The sequence below is a fragment of the Carya illinoinensis genome, chromosome 3 (assembly GCF_018687715.1).
Source record: "Carya illinoinensis cultivar Pawnee chromosome 3, C.illinoinensisPawnee_v1, whole genome shotgun sequence".
NCBI lineage: Eukaryota > Viridiplantae > Streptophyta > Magnoliopsida > Fagales > Juglandaceae > Carya > Carya illinoinensis.
Window position 1 is genome coordinate 9624814 of NC_056754.1, and position 25518 is coordinate 9650331.

The 25518-nt window shown below is 36.9% G+C and overlaps 2 protein-coding genes and 1 long non-coding RNA gene across 5 annotated transcripts; all 3 read right to left on the reverse strand.

The window, feature by feature from the left end:
• Positions 1-8986: 8986 nt before the first annotated feature.
• On the reverse strand, positions 8987-12399 carry LOC122305659. Its single transcript, XR_006241193.1, has 3 exons — positions 11568-12399; positions 11418-11466; positions 8987-9387 (listed from the first exon to the last, which is right to left on the reverse strand). It is a non-coding gene; the product is annotated as an uncharacterized LOC122305659 (long non-coding RNA).
• Positions 12400-16217: 3818 nt separating this feature from the next.
• LOC122303146 (40S ribosomal protein S20-2) lies at positions 16218-18272 on the reverse strand. 2 transcript variants are annotated; one of them, XM_043114769.1, is made up of 4 exons: positions 18113-18272; positions 17797-17926; positions 17498-17611; positions 16218-16627 (listed from the first exon to the last, which is right to left on the reverse strand). In XM_043114769.1, exons 2-4 carry the CDS (start codon positions 17906-17908, stop codon positions 16485-16487), a joined length of 369 nt encoding a protein of 122 aa, XP_042970703.1. In that variant the 5' UTR covers positions 17909-17926; positions 18113-18272; the 3' UTR covers positions 16218-16484. The 2 variants fall into 2 exon arrangements, with proteins under 2 accessions (XP_042970703.1, XP_042970704.1); XM_043114770.1 differs by having other exon boundaries at positions 18087-18224.
• A 1492-nt stretch (positions 18273-19764) lies between these two features.
• On the reverse strand, positions 19765-23645 carry LOC122303148 (chloride conductance regulatory protein ICln). Of its 2 annotated transcripts, none has more exons than XM_043114772.1 (7): positions 23363-23645; positions 22539-22662; positions 21745-21859; positions 21526-21585; positions 21360-21419; positions 21020-21105; positions 19765-20040 (listed from the first exon to the last, which is right to left on the reverse strand). In XM_043114772.1, exons 1-7 carry the CDS (start codon positions 23527-23529, stop codon positions 19966-19968), a joined length of 687 nt encoding a protein of 228 aa, XP_042970706.1. In that variant the 5' UTR covers positions 23530-23645; the 3' UTR covers positions 19765-19965. The 2 variants fall into 2 exon arrangements, with proteins under 2 accessions (XP_042970706.1, XP_042970705.1); XM_043114771.1 differs by having other exon boundaries at positions 21360-21422; positions 23363-23640.
• Between the last annotated feature and the right edge of the window lie 1873 nt (positions 23646-25518).

Genomic DNA, 25518 nt, shown 5'->3' on the forward strand with positions numbered 1-25518 from the left:
TGGATTTTGGGCAATTTTCTGAAAAAATGACGAGAAAAAAGTTTTACAAGAAATATTTTGGGCCAAATGTGATTTTTAGTGTGAGTTGGAAAATGTATTATTTTTTAGAAAAGTTTATTTTTAGATCTCATGCATATGACATCTTGTTCATATATATATTGTTGAGGTTTTAATGTATTTGTATCTTGTGGGTTGTTTGGATTAGTACTTACTTGCGGTATTGTCTTTGGTACCATAGATTTTGATGCAGATGAAGAGGATGTTGAGCTTGTGGAGGCGACTCTGTTGGAGGATTGACTGTGCTCTTAGTTATTATTTGGAAATTATTTTTCCTGTCTTTAAATTATGTATTTTAGATTTGCGATGTTATTGAAACTTGTAATATTTTTGGTACGCTTGTGTTTAAGCAAATTTAATTTTAAATCTGTATTTAAAATTCTGGTACTTAGTTGAAAGACTTTTATTACCCGTTGTGTTATTTTTGTTGTACACGTGTTGCATGTATACACGCTTAGCACTTGACGATGGGATGTGTGACCCGTGTTGTCATTATCCCAATGCCTCGATTTTCACGTGTCTGTACGTGGAAGTTGGAGGCGTCACAAAAGACTTGAGAGGCAGACTTTATCATCTTTCCACAGTAGTAGAGTAACTCACAGACATGATTTGATCCTTGGTAGCTAGCCAGAATACCAGGGACCTGCAAATCACAAATGAAAAAAATCAAAACCAGCTTAGAGAAGGAGCTCTGCGAGGCTTACGTTTGGATTTCCCTCGCTTTGATGAAGACAATCTGGTTGGTTGGATATTCAAGGCCTCACTATATTCTGAATACTATCAAACACCCCTAGCACATCGTGTATTAATTGCTTCCTATTACATGGATGGGAAAGCTCTAGTTTGGTATCAACATGCTGTAGACATAGCCCAATTCAACAACTAGGAAACCTTGGTCCGTTCAATGCTGGTGCGTTTTGGATTGACAGATTACAACGATCCAATGGAGGTACACTTACTCGTCTTAGATAGAGGTCTGTTTTTGTAGCTTACAAGACTCAATTCGAGGCTCTTTTGAACAGACTAAGATGACTTCTCGACCACCATCTGCTGGGTTGTTTCCTTAGTGGTTTGAAAGACAAAATCAGGTTACCTCTACGTATGTTTAACCCTTTAACTCAAAATGTTGCATTTGGACTAGCTCTTATCTAAGAAGAATTTATGGTGACCACTAGGAAAATTGTCAAGTTAAGTCCCGAGAAGACAAATGTAACATCGGGAACTTACATGAGTAGCAACACCCCTTGGAGTGAAAGGGGTACAAAGGTGCCGAAATTTAAACCCAAAAAGATTTCCTCACTTTCAATGGATGAGAAACACCGGAAGGGCTTGTGGTTTCATTGCAAAGAGAAGGATTAACCATAAAATCATTGTAAATGATGGGACTCAACCAAATAACCTCTAGGCCTGATTGTTACCCTCATTACCAAAAGACTGAGATCGAAAAAATAGTAGTGGAGTTGCTCGAGATAGGGGTAGTACGACCTAGTAATACCCCATTTTCTTCTCTCGTGTTGTTGGTTTAGAAGGTGGATGGAAGTTGGTGGATGTGTGTAAGCTATAAGGCGCTTAACCAAGAGATGGTTAAGGACAAATTTTCAATTTCTGTGATTGATGAATTATTGGATAAATTATATGGGTTAGTAGTTTTCTCAAACTTGGACTTGAGGTCTGGATACCACCAAATTAGAGTGGTTCCCGAGGATGTGGAAAAAACGGCATTTCAAACGCACGAGAGACACTATAAGTTCCTAGTGATGCCATTTGGATTGACTAATGATCCATCAACTTTCCAAGAGTTGATGAACCATGTGTTTGAGCTGTATTTGAGGAAATTTACATTAGTTTTCTTTAACGATATACTAGTGTACAACAGGGTGGGATGAACACTTAGAGCACCTAGAGAAAGTGCTGGAAGTGTTAAGAAGGAACTAGTTGTATGCAAAGTTGTCTAAATGTTAGTTTGGGGTGTCGAAAGTTGATTACTTGGGGCATGTGATAAATGAAAAAGGGGTAATGGCTGACCTGAGCAAGGTGAGTGCAATGCTAGAGTGGCTTATTTCAGTAAATGTGAAATCTTTAAGAGGTTTCTTAGGTCTTATAGGATATTTTCGTAAGTTTATAAAAAATTATGGGACCATTGCTGCCCCACTTATAGATTTGTTGAAAAAGAATTCATATATGTGGAATGCAGAAGCTTTGGGGGCCTTTAATGAGTTGAAGCTAGTAGTAACCAGTCCCCCAATCCTTAAGTTGCTTGATTTTTGCCAATCTTTTACTGTTGAGTGTGATGCGAGTGAGAGGGAAACAAGAGCAGTTCTAATGCAATCAGGACAGTCTCGTGCTTATATAAGCAAGGCACTCAAGGGTAAGGCCCTTCTCTTATCAACTTATGAGAATGAACTCTTAGCCTTGGTCATAGTGGTGCGGAAATGGAGGCCTTATCTTTTGGGCTAGTCGTCTGTGGTTAAAACTGATCAGCAAGCTTTAAACTTTTTGCTAGAATAGTGGATTGGGACTGGCTCAACAAAAGTGGGTGAGCAAATTGATGGGTTATGATATTGTAATTGCCTATAAAAATAAAAAAAAATAAAAAAATAAAAACCAAGGAGAATTTAGTTACTGATGCATTATTGAGAAAAAGGGAGGAAGGTGAGGTGGTGGAGGGGTCACTAGCTATGATAAACTTCCCTTGGCGAAGTTAAAGGATAGTTATGAAGAGTCCGATAAGGTGAAGAAGATCATTGGATAGTTGTAAGAGAACAATGATCCCCCCAAAGGGTATCAATTACAATAAGAGTTGTTACTAAGGAAGGGAAGAATTGTGATGTGCCTAACTCTTCATTTAACAGTAAGGTAATGAATTATATTCATGACCACCCATTTGAGGGCCACTCAGGTTACTTGAAGACCTACCAAAGAACCAAGAGAGATTTCTATTGGAAGGAGATGAAGAAGGATCTAAAGAAATTAGTTCGGGAGTGTAGCATTTGTCAAACAATGAAGTATGAAACAACTCCACCAACAGGGTTGCTGCAACCCTTACTAGCTCCAAAATAGAATAGGACCAACATCTCTATGGATTTCATAGAGGGTTGCCCATGTCTCAAGGTCAAAATGTGATTTTAGTTATGGCTACTCTTTTCTTGAACCATGTTTTTAAATTACTTGGTCTTCTCCAGCCATTGTCACTGATAGGGACCTAGTGTTTGTAAGTTCGTTTTGGAAGACTTTTTCTTGCTATAGGGAATTACACTCAACCACAGTTCTATGTACCACATGTAGAAAGATGGATAGACAAGGGTCTTAAACAAATGCGTAGAGGGTTGCCTAAGGTGCTACACACACTAGAAACCTCAGAAATAGACACAATGGTTACCATTTGCAGAATGGTGGTTACCATTTACTAAAAGTTGTAAGGAGGTTGGAATTATCTAGAACAATTTCATATGCTTTATCATATGAGTTTTATCATTTCCATTCCTTTGTTCTTACATTGATTTCGTGAGTGTGTGGGTGCTTTTTGGGAAGGATCTTAACAGATTCAATAGGAAGCGCAATCTACTAGGGAGTTCAATACTTGCGTTCCTCTTCTAGGGTTAGGGTTTTGGGACTTCTTAAAAAAAAGAGGAACTTAGGTGTGTGATGGGCCCAGTTTGCTTCGAAAACCATAGAAGCTGGGTTCAGTGAATAGCCCAACTAAAAATAGGTTCAGTAAGTCTAGCCCAAAATAATACTTGAATCATCATTTAAGAAAGAAAAAAATTTGAGTAGTTCTACTCTTACTCCAGTTTTTTACTCCAACACTACACACCTGACGTGGCGAATCCGGTCTGGTCGCCATGTCACAATTTAACGTGCACCCAACTCCTCCATTGTTGCCCGATCCCTTCCTTTCCCTAAAAAATGCAAACGAGTCTCCTAGACGCGGAGAGAGGTCTTTCGTCGTCTCCTACAAGCAAAAATCATGTTCAATCTCTTCTCCTAGGAAAACCTCTATCACTTCCATACCATCTGACTACTCTCTCTCACTTTCATAGCCATCCCTCCCTCATGACAAAAACTTGCCTCTCCTAGCCTTGATCTATGTCTGCGTCCCCGATCTGTGAGTTGATAGTAAGCTTGAGGAAAGTACTGCATCCAGATCTCTGAGTTGAGGCATATGGCTAGTCACCTCCACCACGGTAAGTTTTTTGCCAATTCTTTTTGCTTCCTTAGTATAGTGATGTTGTGCCTTTTTACACTAGGTTGTGTTTTATGTTGTGCTTAATTTTTTTGGGTGTGAGTTTTTTTTTTCTCTAAATCATTGCTAAAATGATTGGATTTTTTTGGTTGTGCTAGTCGATTGTTTGAAGGAATAACTAAGCAGAAATGGACATTGTGTGTGTCTATGTTTGTGCCCATCAGAGTAAAAGCTAACTTCCATACTATTATGCAGTAGAGCTTTAAACTGTTAGTTTGCACATGTTTAGCTACCCATTCAAGTTGTCATTGTTTTTTTTTTCCTTTGCAATTTGTTTCAGTGATGTGCATTTTTCATATTGTTATGTTGTTAATGAACTAAAAAATGTGATTAGTACATGTTTCAAATTGTGTGTGTCTGTGTCTATGTTCTGCTTTGGAAACCCACTATGATGAAAAAATAGAAGAAAATCAAAGATAATGGGACTGTGTGTATAATGGGAATGTGATGAAAAAATAGAATAAGAGACTATAGACTATTTTGGATTGTCATATCGTCCTCTTTCACCTCATGCGTGGATTGTGTGTATGTTTAAACCATTTTAAGTCTTTGGCAGTCATTGATGCTGAAAGTTAATTATGGTGTTGGGTTAGTAGTTGATAAAAGGTTTTAGTGCTTTGTATATTGTACTACATGTTGTTTTCCTATTTGGAATGAAGCAAATGTTTGTTATAAAATTAAAAAATAAAGTGTGGGACTGTGTATGTTAAAAGCATAGTCAAATGGGCAGCTCAAAATGCAAAGATCTAAATGGCCTAAAATTTTCAAATCAATAGTCTTATTCAAATCAATGTTTTGAATACAGTATCGGATACCGTACCAGTCAAGGTACTGGAACGAAATATTTCGACACCGGTACCGTTTTGTATACCATTTCGGGATAGTCGATATATAAATAAATTATATGTATAAATATATATAAATTATATTCTAAAATAATAGTTTATATATGAATAATTTATACATAAATACATATATATAAATTATAAATAGTTTGGTATAAATTGGGGTTAAAAAATAAGCTTGTAATTTGAAAAAATGAAAAAAAAATGAAGGCTGAAATACCGGCAAGTACGACCTGTATTCAGACCGGTACAAAACATGTACAATACTTGTACCAGATTGGTGGCCTGTACGAAATATTCCGGCTGTACCGACCGATATGGTACGGTATTTAAAACCATCATTCAAATTCCTAACATTTTCAAATCAATTGTCTCATTAAAATTCCTAGAATTTTCACATCAACATTCAAATTAAAATTCCTAAAAGTTTCAAATGAATAGTCTTATTCAAATTCCTAAAATTTCAATCAAGAGTCTTATACAAATATGTAAGGGCCTTAAAACTTGTTAAAGAGATTAGGTAGCAAGGGTCCTAAGATTGCAACCTGACCAACCCGTTTAGTATCTAGGCCCGATCTGCATGATTGTGGGAAAAACTCAGCCTGACCCTACCCAATGTCAAGTCAACCTGTTCTTAATGTCTGCAAGAAAAATGAGGAAGGTGAAGCTATTGAAAGGGTGAAAATGCAATATTAGGTGAAGAACATCAAGTCAGAGAGCAAAGATGAAGAAATGCAAAATCAAAATGAGGAAGACAAAGATGGAGAGGAAGATGAAGAAGAGGAAGGGTTTGTAACGATTGTTAGGTTCACGGAGGAAAACCCAACTGGAAGAGCAACAATTCTTCTAAATTGGAAGCTATTGGTGGTAGAATTGTTGGCTGAAGAGGATGCAACATTGGCCCTTCTTCTTTGTCTTTCGATACTCATAAGTGTATAGAAGACAAAAAAGGAAGATCTAGGGTGCTTGTTAACAAGTTGTCGCACCAACTCTTAATAGCCGAAGCACCTCTCTAGCAATCAACCACGGGTAAGGTGCATGAATCTCTGGCTCAAGCTGGTAAAGTGAGAGGCCAAACTCCCAAAGTGGTGAAGCAAGACAAGAAGAAGAAACCCTGTGGATGCACCCACAAGTGCATGCAATACAATCATAAATTTGTCACCGCTGTTGTTGGATTCGGCAAGAAGAGGGGACCCAACTCGTCGAAGAAGTGAAGAATGCTCTAAGGGGATGAAAGGCTCTTTGGGTTAAAGTTTTGCTTATTTTTCCCTCTTTCTTTTTTCTTGGATGAATTTCAACTCAGTGGATCGTCTTGGAGACCCAGAAATCATCTTGTACAAGCTAGGTGTTAAGAACTTACTTTGTTTGTGTGTGTAATCAGGGTGGAAGGAGCCATCGGAGTCCTGACACTAGGGTTTGATTTGCATAATTAAGGTTGGTTGACCCAAAAATACTTTTAACTCGCAGTTATCTGACGGGTCAAGTCGAGCCTGCAATTTTTTGGGCAGACCTAAGCAAGACTCTTAAATTATATTTTGATTGAAAAAATAGAAATGGAGGTGTAAGTTCCAGACAATCATCAAGAATATTGTCCTTTCATTTTTCTAAAGATCCAATGGGCACTGAAATCATGTAGCAAGGTTACTTTGTGGTCTTGTATAATTAATTTGATGCATATTTGAATGCTTGCATGTTTCAATTTTGAAAGGCATTCATGCTAGTTCGTCTTTCTTTATTTTTTTGTTCATCTTTCTTTATTTTTTTCCTTTGTTTTTTGGCAGGGAGGTGGGGTGGGTTATTAGGAAGAGTTTTTCTACTAATCAGCCATTGTTCATCAACAAACGCTCCACACCTCACGTGGCTGTCCCTTTTTTTTCCCCCTTCCTATTGGAATAAATCTTAAGAGCAGCCATTATTCCGCAGCATCCGGTGCACACATTAGTAAAATGACAAATTTATCCTTACAACAAAATCTCCATTCCTCTCTCAAATTTCACTCATTTGGAAATGTGGAAGGAGAGCTGCCACCCCCCGAGTTCTGTCTGCACACCCCCCTGCCCCCCACCCCTACCCCTCGTTGGCATCATCTCCACCACCTGGTGTCTCCATCCTCTTTCACCTCGTCGGCATCCTCTTCCCCACCCCCACCCGGTGTCTCCATCCTCTCCCCCACCTGCAACCCGCATCGCCATCCTCTCGGACCCATCGTCGCCATTGTCTTCTTCTCTGCGATTTTGAAGCAGGTAAGCATTTTTTTTCCAAACTGCTCATATACTCTCTGTATTACTCACTCATACTCAGATTCTCATCACTCACGCACACACACTTAAATTTCGTTCATATACAAATAGATATGAAATATATCTGAAATTTTTAGGGTTTGTAGTCGATCTTAAATTTGAAATTATACCCCAAATTACTGAAAGCCAATCTCAGAATCTAGGTTTGTAGGCGATCTGTACTTTTTAATTTTGCCTTATGGAGTATTCTTTGCAGTGGGGAAATCGTGGTTATTGAGGGATGTTAATTAGTTTATCCGTTTAGATTGTCAAGAAAAATTATGAATTCGGAATTTAAAGGTCAACTACCAAGCTGCATAAACAAAAAAAAAATTGCCATTGGCCTTTCTGTGAAACCACTCCTTGTAGCTTTGCCTCGTGGGCATGAGAATGCTTCTCATTTAATTATCACAACACTTGATTTTGGAGGTCAACGTGTGTAATGTGTATTACTTCTGAAATCTTTTATTATCATGTAGATGTGTTTGCTTGGAGATTTTTGAAATTTTTTATTACTAACCAACAACCCACTCCCCCAAAAATGGAAGTATATAAATTATTTATTATCACACCCAAAAGCTCAAATAAATCACAATAATCTTCAACAGTTCCATTTTTTGGGTCCAAGTGAAATTCAACATGAGAAGCCAAGCCATCAAGGTTTAGCACAATTCCATTTTTTGGGTCCATTTTTTGAATAATACTTGATGAATTGAATTACTAGAAGTTAGTATTAATTTGAATTTGTTTGATCATTTGTTAATAATGTTATGTGGTCATTTTAGAGGTTATTCCGGTTGTCGTTTTGGTTAATAAATTTATACACACTTTTCTTAATAACCACAAACATTTATACACTTCTGCTTAAAAAGTTTTTCCCTTGTATATGATTTCTTTTATATAGAAGGTATTATCTTTATTTGAAACGTGCTAGATCTTCATAGATAATTCGAACGCTAGACGGACAATGGATTCCGACATGGTACAAGGTACACAGCATGAGGCTCCTCAATTCTAAGTACATTGGTGGTGATGGATTCCGACATGGATTATTTTGGTGATAGACTACTCCTCTCTTTTTGGTGAAGCATCATTGGTGGAGATGTCATATTTTTTTTGTGGAGATGACTTTTTTTAGTGCATATTGTCTCCATAAACATGTAACTATTGTAAATTCTAGACATTGTTGTTCTTGAGTATTTCAATGCTTTATTGAGCAAGTTTGATCCAGATTTTTTTGTAATGAAACTACACTATCATTTAAAGATCAATGACAATTACTTTTCAGATTTCAATTTTCAAGTTTGATCCATGTAAGTTCTTTTGTTATTTATTATACTATAAGAAGATCAACATGTGGCTTTTCACCATACAATATTTTACATCGACCTCTGAAATAGCATCAGAACAATGAGTTCAAAATCATGCATGCTCACAGATGACAGGGGGCAGGCAGTACGCCCACATGGGTGCCCTCCCCTCTTCATTGCAAAATGGATAATTAACATAGATGGATCAACAAAGAATGCCATGCTCAATAAGTAAAATTAAAAAGCTGAAAATTAATCTAAAATGAAAACAACTTCTTATAAAATCCTAAACAAAGTACCCACGACATGAAAATTACAATCTTATTCACATTTTTTTATCATAATTTTCCAAAATAAAATCCTAAACAAAGTGCCCACGACATGAAAATTGCAATCTTGTTCACATTGTTTTCTCATAATTTCCCAAAATAAAATCCTAAACAAAGTACATATGTAATTGAAATTACAATAAATAAATTGACACTCAAGTTTTCTCTTGCGCCTTTCAGCCTCTATTTCTAGTCGATGTCGAGTTGTTTGGATATCCATTGCTAGTTGTATCTTTCGAAGTTCGGTTTTTAATCGGTTGAATCTCTTTTCACCATATGGTAGTATTTTCAAGTCATACCAACAAGAAAAGGTGCAAGAACAGCCTGCAAAATCGACCAACACGTATTAGCAAACCAAGATTACCAATCACTTCTTAGCAAACAAGAGTACCAATAGATAACATGCCATATTTTGAGAACTTTCAACCCCAACAAATGCAGGAAAGTATGTAAATAACCAATTAATTGGGGCTATCAGTATACCTTAAACATCATATATTTTCTACTTTAAGTCTATGGTTGAAGTAAAGAAGAGATAAATAAAAAATAAAAAAAGTCTATGGTTGAAGTAGCTCTATCAAAAATCAAATCTCTGCATTTCATCCCAAGGAATTGGATCCCTTTGAAATCTTTTAGTACCAAATGCATAAATCCATCACTGCAGCCAATGAAACATTAAATCTGAAGCAAATAACTCTAAAGGCACCATACTTCAAAATTTAGTTATTTATTTTTTCTGTAGCAACGTATTTAAGATCTTAGATTTTCATTCTTGTTGCAGCGTATAGCCAACAATCTTGTTGTAAAAAACAAGCATCAACGGATAGATGGTTCTGAGAGATTTGGGAGTTAGCACTTGAAACAGGCAAAAGAAAGAGTCTCAAATAGCACCAATTCAAAATATTCTGATCTACAAAGTAGTGAAAGAATTACATGCTTGTTATGAAATCAAGTCAAAGAAAAATTATAAAACTCAAGCCCAAAATGGCTAAGGAAGCGTCTAAACTCTACAGATTGGGGGAAAAAAAAGAAAAGAGGAACTCACTAGTAAAGGATGAAAATAGAGAACTTCAAATGACGTTTTTTTATTAGTAGCATAAAAATAACGTTTTTCTCAAAGAGAGAGGAGGGCTTGATATTTCTCAACAAAGCATTGTGAGACTGCAGCACATGGCCAATTTTTACACCGCATCGCATGGCCAATTTTCTAATTTACACTATCAGTTTAGATCAAACTGCTAAGACTGCAATGTATGGCCAATTTTTTGTTCATCTTAAAAGTTAAATCTTAACTGAGGGTCTCTACTGGATAGCTTCACGCCCTCCTACTAGGAAGTTAACAAGTAACAAAGAAAAAAGAATGGAAAGTTAATAATTAAAGCTGGGAACTTAAGGGATAACACCAAACACTTATGAATTTGATGAGAATAGGTGGGGGAAAAAAGGAGAAAAAGAAGCAAACAGATCCTTGAGAGTTGATGCAAAGTTGCTCGAGGTGAGGTCCATATCTACGAGTTACTTTTCATGGAAGACACATCCACCTTCATCATGGATTGTGTCATAGTTGAAGGTTGGAAACCTCCTACTGAGATAATCACTCATGGGGTAAGAACCTCCCACCAAGCTTCATATAACAGCTGCTAAAAGACCACCTAAGCTAACTTAAGTATTACAACCATACAAATATACAAGTATAAATACCTAAAGGATGTAATCTTAGCTGCCATTGCACCTCTCTTGTTAAAGGAAATAAGAGAGTTGAGACTACTCAATAGCAATAATAAAACCCAAGAAGTCCCTGTGCACATGGCTCCAGGATTCAGTTAAATATGTTGTTGGCTCCTAAGAAACCCAAAAATTGCAGTGGAACACGTCAACAACCACTTGAAGGTACTCGTGTTTGACAACAGAACTAAATACACGCCAATGGCACGAAAAACAGAGGGTCAAAATCATAAAAAAAAAAACACAGGTTCTAGCAATTTGTATGTAGCAAAATTATCCTCTAATCATCTCAGCAAATCAAGACCATAGTAACGGTACAAGATCATTAACTTTGGTCAATTGCCCAAGTTCCCAGAGCAATTGGTAGGAGCCTAAAGCCTACATCTTTTCATAAGCAGATTCCTAAGATACATATTTTCATAAGCCTAACACTCCCTATTAAGCATTCTATATTGAGCTAGTTCAGTCTATGTTTACGAAGATCTTTCATTTCCAATATGATAATCTAAGTTTCTTTGTCCATGCGTGGGTCATTAAGATTAGGGTTTTTAGATTGTTGGACCAAACAGGAACAAAATAAACACAGGGATTGAAGATGAAAACCAGGGTTTGGGGATTGGAAAGGCTACCTCTTGTTCCTCTGAATGAACCTCTGAACGAAGGTAGCGTTCTTCGCATCTTCCTCCGCGCATTATTAATGGACGGATGGAAAGCTTTGGTTAGATAATAAAAAAAATTAGGGATTTAGAATAGGAAATGAGAGACTGCAAGTGGATTACTTGAGAGACCGAGAGAGAACTTAGTGATGATGGTTCCGGTGATTGCAAACCCCACCAGAAAAGGCTGGTTCCGATTCCACTCTCGCTTGAAGAACATTGGCTACGGATCGAACCTAGGCATTTTCTCTTCACTTTTCCTTCTCCAAATTCTACTTCGCAACGAGCTTGTTCGCTATAAGTCGAGAAGCTCTTACAACGGTGAAGGTGTCAAATGAAAATGGCTAGCCAGATATCATATAAATTATGTAGTCAAAGCAAGGGATGGGTGGCGCGGAGTGGTGTTGGACCGAGGGATGGCCATCGCGGGGTGCACTGGCCGGGCAACACGGGTGCTGAAGAAGCGGGATCAACCTAAATTTTCAAATGCACTGGCGTTTCTATCAAAAAAAAAAAAAAAAAAAGAGCAACATAGAATTACTCTTCCTATTGAAACTACAATTTGAAGACAACAACCCCATTTTTTAACCCATCCCACTCCCTCGTCCCCCTCCCTCCCTCTCGTCACCCAGCATCGGTGACTCATCGGCTTGCCTCTGGCCATCGCCACCCAGCCTGTTTTCCCCATAGGCCATTTTGAACAAGAGGGAGGAGTTCACGAGAACCACTCATCGTCCAACACCCTTATCACCCTCCCTCCACCAGCGATACCGTGCGACTCACCCTCAACTCATCACTGTCCCTTTTGTCGCCTAGCACCCACGACTCCTACCTCTATTTCACCACCCATCTATTTTGTCGACAGTTCAGTTTATATTTTGGTTTCCATTTTGCTATTTCGGAAGTTTTTTTTTCTTTCTTCTGAAAGTAAAATGTTTGCTTTTTGAAATGCAGAGTGGGAACTAGTTTCTCTTTTTGGGTTTACGCAGCAAAAGGTTTTTGTTTTTTAAATTTTTATTTTACAATTTACGCAGCAAAAGTTATGTTAAACATTTGGGTGGTTTCACTCTTGAGCTCAATTTTGTCGTAAATTTATTGCCATCCCTTCTTGTTTACAAAACGGTCGTAATGATTTATGGAAATATAAGCTTCATTTGAGGCGTCATTTAAAAATATTGGACATGAAGCCATAAAGCTCGAGAAAATTTTCCTTTCAGCATATGTAGTAGTTTTGCTAATGGTTTCATGTGGAGTTTAATCATGAGATAGTAGTACTTTTATGGTTCAAAATGTTCTCTATAGGTCAAATGTTGAATTCCTTGGTGGCAGGACTTTCAAGATTTGCTTTGGAAGAATGGGAAGTTGCTTTCCCAATAGTTGGAACTTGTCCACAAGTTAATTTTCTTTATAATTAAGCTAAACCTTGAAAACTTTTAGAGGTTCCTTAAATTGTAGATGCGTACAACAGGTTCATTGTCCTAGAATCTCAAATTATGTTTTTGTTTTGATATATATTATACAGTGGAACCTTTTCCCTGGGTTGGAATTTAGGATGGAATCAATATTCTATCTTTTGGTGCACGAGCAAAGTCTTCAAGGTGAGCACCCAAACCCAAAGCTACTTTTGTCAATTAATTATCATAGGTGTGATCTTGCAACAACCCTTGAAATAGCAAAATGGCAGGTATTAATGTCGACCTCGACCTCAGCTATTTATCTATTTTGTTAGTCTTCTTAAAATTTTTTTAATCTTATACTGGTTATTATCTCTAATCAGTTGGAAGAATTTGAAAGATAACTCAACTTATCATCTGTGATAGACAAGTCTCAAAGGTGGGAAAAGTTTCAAGACACAAGCAGTTTTGTCAGAGCCATCAGGGAACAAATAATTCATGTGCTGAAAAGCCTTGAAGATGCTTCATTGCAAGATACAGTGACAAATACTGAGTGGGTTAACTTAGATAAATAGGACATGGATAGGTTGGCATTGTTTCTTTGGTAAAGCCCACAGAAAGTGTCAATTGTTATGATTTAGAAGACAATAGCATATTGAGAAGATTTCTTGATCCAAACACAACATAGTTCAAAAGATACTGCTGTTGGGCTTGCTAAGCACAGCAGTAGAGAAATTGCAAACCTCAATATTAATGGGGTTTCACATATTGACCATAACTCTGATATCAGGAAGGAGAATAAGGTAAGAAAGTTGGGTTCTTATTTTACTCCAAGGTTGGGTTGTGAAGCTCTGGATTTTCTTCAAGAGAACAAGGTCATTTGATAAATGCCTTGTTTGGTATTTTCTAAACAACTTGCCTAATTGTAGCATCCATGGAAGTTTGTTGATTAGCAAAAACTTGTCAACCAAATCAAGAGACACTTAAAATACATGGAGAAGCATATCAACAGAAGATGGATGAACCAGGGACCGACCTGCTTCTTTACCCAAGGTTAGAAGTCCTACTTCAGAAAAAAAATCGTCATACGTCCTTTTTTCCAAGAGATGAATGTACCGTCATTTGATGATTACATGAATGCTAAGAATTTCTTGTTTTTTCTTTCTCAATAGAGGATATCCACTATGTTTGTGTTACCCCATCCAAAAGACCTAGTTACAAGAATATACGTTTCCCAATTCCATCAACCTGGCCAAATTAGTTACATGTATTGTATCTGGTTGTATTGTAATGTGTAGTAGGTCAGTGGAAAATTAATTCTTATGCGTACATATTTTGGCCGAGTTGTAATATCTACTGTTACATTGTAATATATACTCCAATTATGTTGAAAATGATTATGTTAAAAATTAGATATTTTGAGTTGATGAAGTAAAAATATTGTGATGGAAATTGCACTGAACTAGAAAAGCATTTTGATCAGCTTAAATCTTTTAGCCACTCTAGCATTTTTTCCTAAGTTTTTTACTCAAAGATATGAAGGAAATTAATCAACAAGTCTCTAAATACATGTGTACTGAAAATAACCAGCAAATATCTCTAACTATAGGTGTAATGCAAGCACAATTCACTTGCAATTAACAAATAAATATTTACATCAATAAATGAAAGTGTAAAATATCACGTGCTTACAATCCATAATATTTGTGACTACAAGTCACTGATTACAACATTATAAGCTTTTAAGGAGGATTGCTTTGAGTTTGGATTCAACCTAAACTGACTGGTCACAAGTACAAGTTGAAAAAATCTACGACACTAAAAGTAAGGTCCCATATATATAGATCAATATTTTGCTCCGGTGTTTGGTTTTTAAGTTCTGCTTGGTGTCAAACAACTTTTGGTTCCATCATCTTCCTGTGCTTGAATACCTCGTGTTTGTTCATTAAATGACTTTGAGTAACTTCGGGCACCAACTACTTATTTAGCTCCTTTTCTATCATGCATGATTGACCAAACTATCATCAAGTCTAATGGAAGGGGAAAAAGAAGATACCCAATGACTCAGGCATGCAACAATTTTGAAATACTCACTGATTTACATTTTGGGAGAAATGTAAAGGAATGGAGGGGATCGATTTGAGAAGATGGGGAGATGAAGTTCATTGGAGAGAAGAGATTAAGACGTTGAAGAGAAGAGGGATAAAGAGATCAAGATTTCAAACTGAGGAAGGATGAAGAAAAGAATGGATGAAGCACTCAATTGAAGAGAAGAATTGAGAAAAGAGAGGAGGATCAACGGTAAAGTGGGTGCTAGGTAGAGGGAGGGTCGATGGTGACGGGGCAACTTTGCAAAAGATGGGCAACGGGACCTTGGGAAGAGGATGGGTGACCTGGCTCAAAGAAGTTGAGAAGGGCTTGTGAGAGAGAAATGAAGGAAAGAACTCGAAAAAAAAAAAAAAATGCTACTTTCCACGTAAGGTGTAGAAGCTTTTTTCTATTAGGAATTTATGCTAATGCTTCTTCCTGTATTCTTTGCTCCCCATTTCCCATTTATTGTTGTAGAAAGGTTTCACTAACCGATGTTCCATCTTACACTCACCCATTGTGCATTTGTCTCTCTATGAACAGAAAACTCGAGCTAATTGCTGAATAGAGATCCTATGCTGGAAGTTTCATTCATTGCAAACTTCATTGCGGTTCTTTAACCGTAAAAGGAAAAGAGACACCACAGTTGTATGATTGTATTTCAGTCTGATAATATATACATTATATGGGATATATGCATTTCTATATTTAGCTCCAATATTAAATATTAAATAAATCTCGTGAAATGGGATTGCACCGAGCTCAAAACTTGGAACAAGGGGTTATTTTAAGCAAAGATTTTCAATTTTATCACAGTATTCACCTTTTGATGTAAGATTGATATGCCCCAAAGCTAATAAGAGCATTCACTGGAACAAGAATGTTATTGGCTGTTAATTGGAATACGCTTTCTATATTTTTTTCATTCAAATTCTAACCTTCATCCTATACCACGCTTGATAATATCAAAGAATATGCTACTTTCAGACTCCCATCTGCATGGATGATATACATAAAATAAAACCAAATCATCTCCCACTCACGTTTTCCATTTCTTGAAGCACGAATGGAAAACATCGTAGTCACAGCATGAGAGTACCACGTATTAGTACTCCAAGACTACCTAATAACTCATAATTTCCTCAGTTAATGACACCACCAGATGAGAAACTATGTTTTGTACTAATAACGATTCGCAAGTTCCTGAAACAAATTTAACAAGTTAATACACTTCTAACACCATCAATTTCTCACATATGAAATAGATGTCTTAGACGCTAATTGGAATATATGACCAAAAAACATTTCTTATGGTATTTAACATCAAATATAGCAGTAATTAATCATTCAAAAACCTCAATTTAAGATTAATAAAAAAGCACCAAAACAAAAAATCCCTCCTTGCACACGTCTTTCACATAAAAAACAGGTAATGCATTAACCCAACAGCATCAGTCAAGCTTGAGGCTTGACATGTTCCAAAAAAACTGGGAAATTGAAAATTAAGGACATCTAATTAACTAGGTGACTGGAAGTGCGAAACTGTAGTAGTCTACATTCAAGAATCTGCAATGGTAACCTCAACCTCCACACCAGGTTCAATAGTGATAGAGGTGATCTGCTTAACAACATCAGGGGAGCTGAAGAGATCAATTACTCGTTTGTGGACACGAAGCTCAAATCTATCCCAAGTGTTGGTGCCTGCGAACAACATGACATAATAAGACCAAGCTATTATTAGAAATACATATAAGTTTAGAAAAAAGATAGTTTAGTTTGATTAGTCATTTAATGGTTCAAGTGATAAGGGCCTTGGTCTTGGTGGTATGCTCTCTCCAAGTTTAAGGTTCGGATCCTTTGAGGTGCAAACAATTTTTAAGAGCTATTAGACTCGGGAGATTTCCCCTTGAATTATCCAAGGGTAGGAAACTCCTTGTTGAGAGCCTTTCAACACTTTGGATTAGTTGGGAATTTGTTCTAAGACACCAAGCACCAATAAAGAAAAAAAAACTATTAAAAATACTAAAGATAAAGTGATATAATTGGACCTTCAGTTGTGTGGGCTGAAGGAGTATTGAGGCTAAAGCCCCAAAATTTGTTCTGAGATCCATTTCCATGAAACTCAAAATTCATGAAACTTTTTTTTACCATCTGAGACACCTTAACCTCAACCACATCCCTACCCAGGTTATTATTTTGAATCTCTCATTTCTATCTTTTAGTTTGATGTAAACACCCTTACAAACACTTCCAATATCCGCCCATTCCTCACAAATTTCCTCCAACGTTCACTTCATTAAGCTCCGCACAATTCAAGATTCTGGCAACTGATGACACGATGCATTAAAGAAATTATCAAGAAAAAACACGCCAAAGGATTATGCATGACATATTGTAGTAAACATACCACTGAGAACATCATAAAAACATCAACCACTCAAGTTATCAAAATGCTTTAAATTCGATAAGATGGGTTTGCCAAATGAATATTGAAAAGTGACCTCTAAAATCAGGACTATACTTTCATACTGCCAAGCACTTGAATCCCAGGAGTGAAATATGAAAATATACCTTCACCGCAAGGGGACTTCCTGGTGGTAATGTGCAGAACCTTGGTGGGCATTCTCACTGGTCCCTTAACCCTCAAACGCTTGTCCTTGGCACCACGAACTAAATCCGCACAAACTATCAAGCAAACAAAAATCAAAATTATCAAGCTGATAGATTCCAAGTACTCCAAACATGTACGAGACGGAAAACAAAAGGAGCGTCGCATACATGAATTCGTTGTAATATCAAATATGGCAAGTGGGCCGTGTCTTTTGAGAAAAACGAAAAAAAAAATTGATAGCAAAGAACTACGGGGGTACCTTTCTCGAGATTCTTGACGTTCTTGGAGGAGAGGGTGATCCTGATCTTGTGAATCTGCTCCTGGGGTTCATCCACACCCTGCTGCTTCGGCGGCTTCATTGCGTAAGCCATCTTTTCTTGCTTCCGTTCCTGCCAAATTCCAAGCGCCACAAATAAATAAAAACTGGATTTGAGTGAATTTTTCCCAAACCCAATTACGAAATGAAAATTTAGGAAACGAATGTTACTTTTCTTATTGCAAAAACTAACCAAAGAGATAACAATCTAAGCTTCGGTGTGATAATATTACCAAGGGAGCGAAAGAGAGAATAAAACCTTAGCGGGGTGTGGAGCTCTGGTTGGGGCGGCCGAAGCTACTGGCGATTCAATAGGAAGCGCAATCTATGGAGATTTATATACGTGCGTCCTCTTCTAGGGTTAGGGTTTTGGTACTTCAAAAAATTTAAAAAAAAAAAAAACGAGGAACTTAGGTGTGCAATTGGGCCATTTTGCTTCGAAAATTATAGAAGTTGGGTTCCGTGAGTAGCCCAACTAAAAATAGGTTCAGTCCAGTCTAAAATAATGCTTGAATTATCATTATGAATGGGAAAAAAAAATGTGATTCATCGTTATTTTGATTATTGTATTTCATAATTTCAATGTCACAATTCACATATAAAATAATAATAAATATTTTTTTATCATTTAAAATCAAAGTCGATGAAAATCATGAAATGATAATGATTAAAAAAATTATAAATAAATACTTTTATTTCTATTAGATACTGCAAGATGAGGGATAAAAATGATATACTTGCGATAAGCAATATGCTCCAAAATGAAAGAGATCTTATGGAATTTTACTACTCAGTAGTCATACACCACACACCTGCTGAATAGAAAGAACTTTTAATTTTTACACATTAGTCAATATTCACCCCACACAAGATGTGATTTTTTGTTTTCGTTTTTCTAGCTTGCGTTTTGAGGAGAAGATGCCATTTTGAAATCGCATTCATCCAATCCCGCGTTAACCTCTCCCTCTGCCCAACACCACCCCGAGACGCCCCTCGCGGACGTGAGTTCAAGTTTGAGCATAGGCTTCATCTCCTTGCTAACCAGCAGAGACCCAACACCAAACCAAAAGTCCTCAGCCACACAACAACTTCTGTAATTTCAATCTGTCTCTCTCACCTTGCCATTATCTTTGTTGACGGAAGAGAGAGCCGAGTCCCAATTCATAGGCATGCAGAGGCCACTATACCAACGATCAAGATCTGCCAAACCAACTACCATCCATGGCTAAGCTCAATCTGGTGACCTTCTTGGATTTCAAAGGCTACACCGAGACAACCCGTCTCTTAGCAACGACAACCCAGTCATAAGATCTCATTCCCTCTTTATACGAGCTGGCTTTTTTGTTTGACCCATAAACTCAATTCTTTTGTGTACTTTCATTTAGATGGCTTGTTTTTTTTTTTCTTTTTTTTTTTTTTTGGGAAAAGAGTGAATTGTGTCCTGAAAATCACAGATCTCTAGATTTCTCTGGATGCAGGTTCTCTCCTGCATATATCTTGGATGCAGGTTCTCTCCTGCATATATCTGGACGCACACCGTTGAGGCTGAGAGAAGATGAAGGATTTTGAGAAAAATTTAAATCACAAAGAAGTACGGGTGAAGGGAGGGGGAGCTGCAGAGTAGAGGGGTAGAAGGGGAGCTACCGAGAAGAGGGGAAATCGCTTGCGGGAGGTACTGTGATTTTTTTTTTTGGGAGAGGGGGGGGGGGGGGGGGGGGGGGGGGGGGGGTGTTGTTTTGAATCGTAGGACTGAGATGGGCGAATTTGGGGCAGTACCGGTTCACTGACATGGGGTGGTAAACAGGCTGATGTTTAGAGTTTTTCAATTTTTTTTCTTCAACAAGTTTACGGTATAAAGCTGCAGTGTAGAATTTTTCTTCTTTGAAACGGTGGGTCTATAAAAGCTGATGATTGTTAAAATATGTCATAGTTATTAAAACAAAGGTATCTGGATAATGGTACAGCATTGCCCTATCTTTTGTCATGAACTTCAAATTGACATTGCTACAATGATAATTCACACGTACAGCAAGACTTTGGTTAGGGCTCGAGAAATGGGACATATGACTAATGGAAACATTTGAAGACGCGACACTTGAAGCATAGAGAAGATCAATGATGGCCACTGTTGCGGGCATGCTCCATCTCGTCGTCCGCATCCTCAAATCGTTGGTCGTTGATTTGAAGCTGCAATGAGAACATAGCCAAATCAATAAAACGTGCTTTCCAAAGAGTAAAAGTAACAAGCAGAGCAGGAAAAAGTACGACATTCCCAAATCATCCAATTGGCAGATATGGTACACATATTTCAAATCTTTATCATGCTCACCATCAGATTAATTCTCAGAGAAGAAAGTGGTTGGGTTAACAATAATCATTCACAAATTTGGTATAACATTAAATATCAGATCTTTATTGCAATATAAAAACCTCAATATGAAGTTAACATCATATTAATATCATCAGATTCGTATTTCTCAGAGAAGCACAGCTTTTTTAGGTTAAAGAAAGAGAGTTAAAAAACTTAAAACCAACCAGCATAAAAGAATAAATCAACACCCCGAAAACATTTAGTTGATTATATAGTCCCATAGACATAGATCTTGATTAAAACTAGTGGTTTCTTAACAATCATGAGGTTCAATGCTAGTACTGACCTAACAATTATTGAGAAGAAAAAACCTCTCCTTGGAAAAACTCTATAAAAAAAAGTCCATTTACCATATCATTTTCTTCTTCTTCTTCTTTTTATACTTATTATTATAATATTATTATAAGTAAATTTAACTTTCCATTATCACAGGGCCTTTATAAGATCTTGCCTTCAAGTAACAGCCTAAGATAATAAATACATGGCTCATTATAACCATGGGCTAACAAGTCAGAATTTAGGCCTATTAGATCACAAATGGGAAAACATGCCATACATTAAATTACATCCAGATCCCCAATCTCAGCTAACTAGTGTAGGAATTAAGACATCAAATATCATATTTATTGAGGAAAAAAAAGACAAAGTATCAGAGAGAAAGAAAGAGACAGAGACAGATACATAGACAGACAGACACATGCATATCCACAGACATACAATATTGAATTCAACCAAGGCATATGACAATAATGTAGGAGCTTCGAGACAGACTAATATGAGTGCTGACAGGCCTACCTCAAGCACTGTACGAGCAAGGTCATGATCCCCATTTGAATGACCAATTGAGTTGCTTGGATTTTGAGAGAAATGAACTTCCTCCTCTGTATATACAAACATATCATAAGATATCTATTTCATAATGTTACATAGGAATCTATAAATATAATTTGAAGGAAAATGACCAACTTACAACTCTTTTACAACTATTTTCCAATTTTATATAAAATGGAGGGTAGTTTTGTAAAATTAACATTCAATTTTAATGAAGTGGCATGATTGCATTGGCTAATTGTAAAATGAGTTGTAAAAGTGTCATAAATAGAGTTATAGGTGTATAATTTTAATGATCCTATACCTGCTGCCTCATCTTCCAACTGATCAGCACTAAAAACCCAATTGTGCTCTTCTTCTTCTTCTTCTAAAAAAAGCATGCACAAGTATTAAAAATGGCAAGCAACTGATGAAGAAATCCTACAACTTAAAGAATAGAATCTGATCAAGTGTAGAAGAAGGGTACCCACCATCAATTGGTTCAGGATTAAGCTCAGCACATTCACAGAAGATGTCAAACAGAGCATCCACTATCACGGAAGTAAAAAAATTAGTCATGTTTCACCAATATCAATAAGGAGGGTACAGCCAGAAAATGTAAAACAGCAGTATGAGAATTATTTTAAGATTAAACTGCAAGACATGCAAAGAGAAGGATTTAAAAAACACAAAGAAAGATAGAAGAACACATTGGCTGGGATCTGATGGAATAAGCCTCATCTCTCTGATCTTGGACAAGTCCAAGACAGCACTGCTTTCTGAATCTGAGCCCTCAGAATCATCCTCATCAGCTTCTGTTTCAATCTTCAAACAAAATAGCATTAATTGGCAATGTAAAAATGAGACAAGGACAGAGATCATTTAATGGCCACTAATTTTACAAGGGGCAGAAATATGCAAAAAAATAAAATGGACTCTGATGTGCCATCTATAGTGAAAGACACTTGCAACAAAAGAAAATAAAAAATGATGAAGTTTAGAAGTACCTTTATATAGGAAGAAAAACAATCCAGATATGAAATTCTTCTGGGAATTAACATAATTTATAAATTCCATACTTGATTGATGTTTTAGATTTAGTCATCTTCATTTGAGCGTCACGACTGTAGCCCATGGAAAATTTTACTAACAAAGGTCTTTTTAGTTTTGCAAAAACCAGTCTATATAGGACTTTCTTTACCAATTGGATTTACATATCGATCATTATTTTGAAACTTACATAAACAATGCAACATTACTACTTTTCCAAGAGATCAAATGGTGCAAGAAAATAATATGGCACAAAATCAAAATCACTAGCATATGAGCAAACACATGTTCCAAAGCAGAAACAAAACTAGTCCAAAAATCCCTAAGACAGCTAAATAATTTTTTTTTAACCCAGTTTGCATACAATACATTTCAAACTAGGAAATCCCAAAACAAAATCAATGCATTACCATCGCAGACTGAAGTACATTGATGGGTATGAAAACTTGCATACCTGCGTATATAAACAAGGAGAGGGATAGGCCTCTGTGTCCCTTGAAATTGCATGAAGTGAAATAGACAAGAAATTGACCGCATAACCTTTGGTCCTGTCCACATCACTCAACCACACAACTTGCCTGCAAAAGACCACCAGCATGTTGAATACAACTGCGGGTGACTTTTTTTGTCAACCCAACCAAGTAGAATAACCTTGCCTATCTAACAAACCAAAGACCACTACCAGGGCTCCATTTTTTCAGTGAAAAACATATACAATATTTCTTTGGACAGAGTTTTGCTCCATCATGTCAATAAATATGCAATTGTCGAGCTTGAGGAAAATTGATCACGTATCTTCAACAAGGTTCGACCAACGACCGGCAGCTTAAATGACACCTTCTCCCCGCCACAAAGGGGAGCATTCAGGTTGCGAGTTCAAGAATCACAGGGTAGTGGGTACTCGTACAACTTACAAATAAATAAATATATATATATTTTTAACTAGCTTCAGGAAATTATTGAGTCTTTAAAGCAACTCCAATAAAAGTATCGCATCTCCCATTACTTAGGAGAGAAAACAAAAAGATAAAAAAAATAAAGAGGAAAAATGTATTGGTTACAATTTAGTTAGGTAATTAACACATAATCTAAGCAACATAGTCAATCACAAGCTACAAGAATAAAGATTTCTTCGTCCAATCAGAAAAAACGAAGTGGACAATTCTCTTTTCGTTCCCTTTCATTTCTGAGAACCCAAAAAGCCCGAAAGTTGTAATTCAGAAAGATATGCATATGTAAGTACATATTCCCAGAGAGAGAGAGAGAGAGAGAGAGTACTTGGTGGATATGTACAGAGTGCCGGGGGACTCAGGAGCTTGATTCCCAAGAACGAGAGCGACACTAGGTAGTACCTGCATGAGCTCCTCGCCATTGTCAGCGTCGAGAAGGGGTTCTCCGGCACCTTCTCCAACTCTATCCGCGAACTGCCTCAGCCCTAACACCATTTCTCGCAATACCCTACTAATTATTTTAGTCGCTGGTGTAAGATTGGGATTCTGTGTGTGCTTTCTACTTTCTAGGGTTTTTTCTGGGGTTTTGTAAACCGCTGTTTTTTTTGTTTTTTTCCTGTTGGACGAAGCTACTGGGGAAAGCCCAATATTTTCTATTTTGTTTTAATAAAAAGCCCACAAAACAAGGTCGATAATGATAACTTACATTAGTTGATTGCCGAAAAAAATAAAAAAATAAAAATTACATTAGTTGTCTTATGTGATTTTGATTCTAACACGTAATTGAAAACAATCAAATTATATTACAGAAAGTCTCTATAAACAATCAAATTATATTACAGAAAGTCTCTTTTTTTTTTTTTTTTAAAGTGTACAGCACCTCTAAAACTTTATTGCAAACAATTCTCATTTATGGCATAAAATAAACCTAACAAAACAAAACTATATATAAACCACTAAGCCTTACTAACAAAACACTAAACATATGCAATAAAGGTGAACCTCACCCAAACATTATTTCCTAAAGCTAGGCAAGTCAAGATAATTCAATCAAATCAAACCTCTTAAATGGAGGGGCAAATCATCAGTATCAATGTATATACAATTCATCCCCTCTTTTGCCTTCTTTGCTAAAAAATATACTATTTTATTGTCTTCTCTAAATTGATATATAATCGTGTAATCGAAGTCATGAATAATCTTGATAAGCTCTTTTAAAAAATCCTATAAATACCAAACTGTACAAGAAAATTTTTCCATACATTGTACTACCAACATGGAGTCGCACTCAATCTCCAACTTTCTTATGTCCCGGTCCCTACAAAGCAATAAACCGTGAAATAATGCATGAAGCTCATCTTCATTATTTGTACCATAATTAAAATTTGCCCAAAAAGCTGCCACCACTCGTCCTCTATCATTTTGCACTACTCCACCACCGCCACGACTGCCTGGGTTACCTCTATAAGAGCCATCAACATTTAACTTGAACCAACCTTCTCTTAGCCTCTTCCAATAAATCTGCATAGGACACCAAAAATTTGTAAGCAAAATCGGTATCTCAAGTTCCTTAAGGATAGCATGGTCCAAGCGAGATGCAATCCCAACCTTCAAAAGCTTCCCAGAAATTAATCGCAACCAAGTTTTAATGGACAACCATACACTATCCATTGAATCACATCTCCCTTCCATCCTAGCTAAGCACCGCCACTTCCATAATTTTCAAGATATTAAAACTGGCATCAACCCAATCAGCACTCCATTTTGAGATGACTTATTGGCACACCCAAACCAGAAGCAGACCCATCCCCACCAGCTTGTAAACTCTCTACAATTTACACCTAACACCACTAACGCCCTCTTCCATATTTCTTTGGCTATATCTCCTAAATTTAGAATATGATCATGTTCCTCCATCTCACCCAAACCACAAAAATTGTAACGAGAAACGAAAAGAACACCCACAGATTGTACATGAACATCTACTGGAAGGCAGTTAAACCTCACTTTCCACATGCAGATAGAAGCTTTTTCAGTAAAAGAATACTCCACATCCATTCCATTCCTTCCAACTTAGGCCCTTTCACTTGTATCATATCCCACACTGAAGACGAAGAGAACTTACCATCACTACTTGGCTGCCAAATTAACAAATCTTTATCTTCACGTCGACCAGGGAATGTAACAATAATATCCCTTGCCTAACTGCAACCAACCAAGCTTTCTAACAACCGCTCATCCCAAACGTTATCAACCCAACAGTCTTTAACTTTCAACTGTGGACAAGAGACCATAGAGTTTGAAACAATTAAAGGTCCATTAGACATCCACTTATCAAACCAAAACGAAACATTACCCTCTCGCATCTTGATAGATATATTTTCCAGGACTTCCGACAACACCTTAGAGATTGATTCCCAAAGCCTAGAGTAGCCACTCTTTAATAAGGAAATTAATTTCCAACGAAAGATTGGATTCATGAAA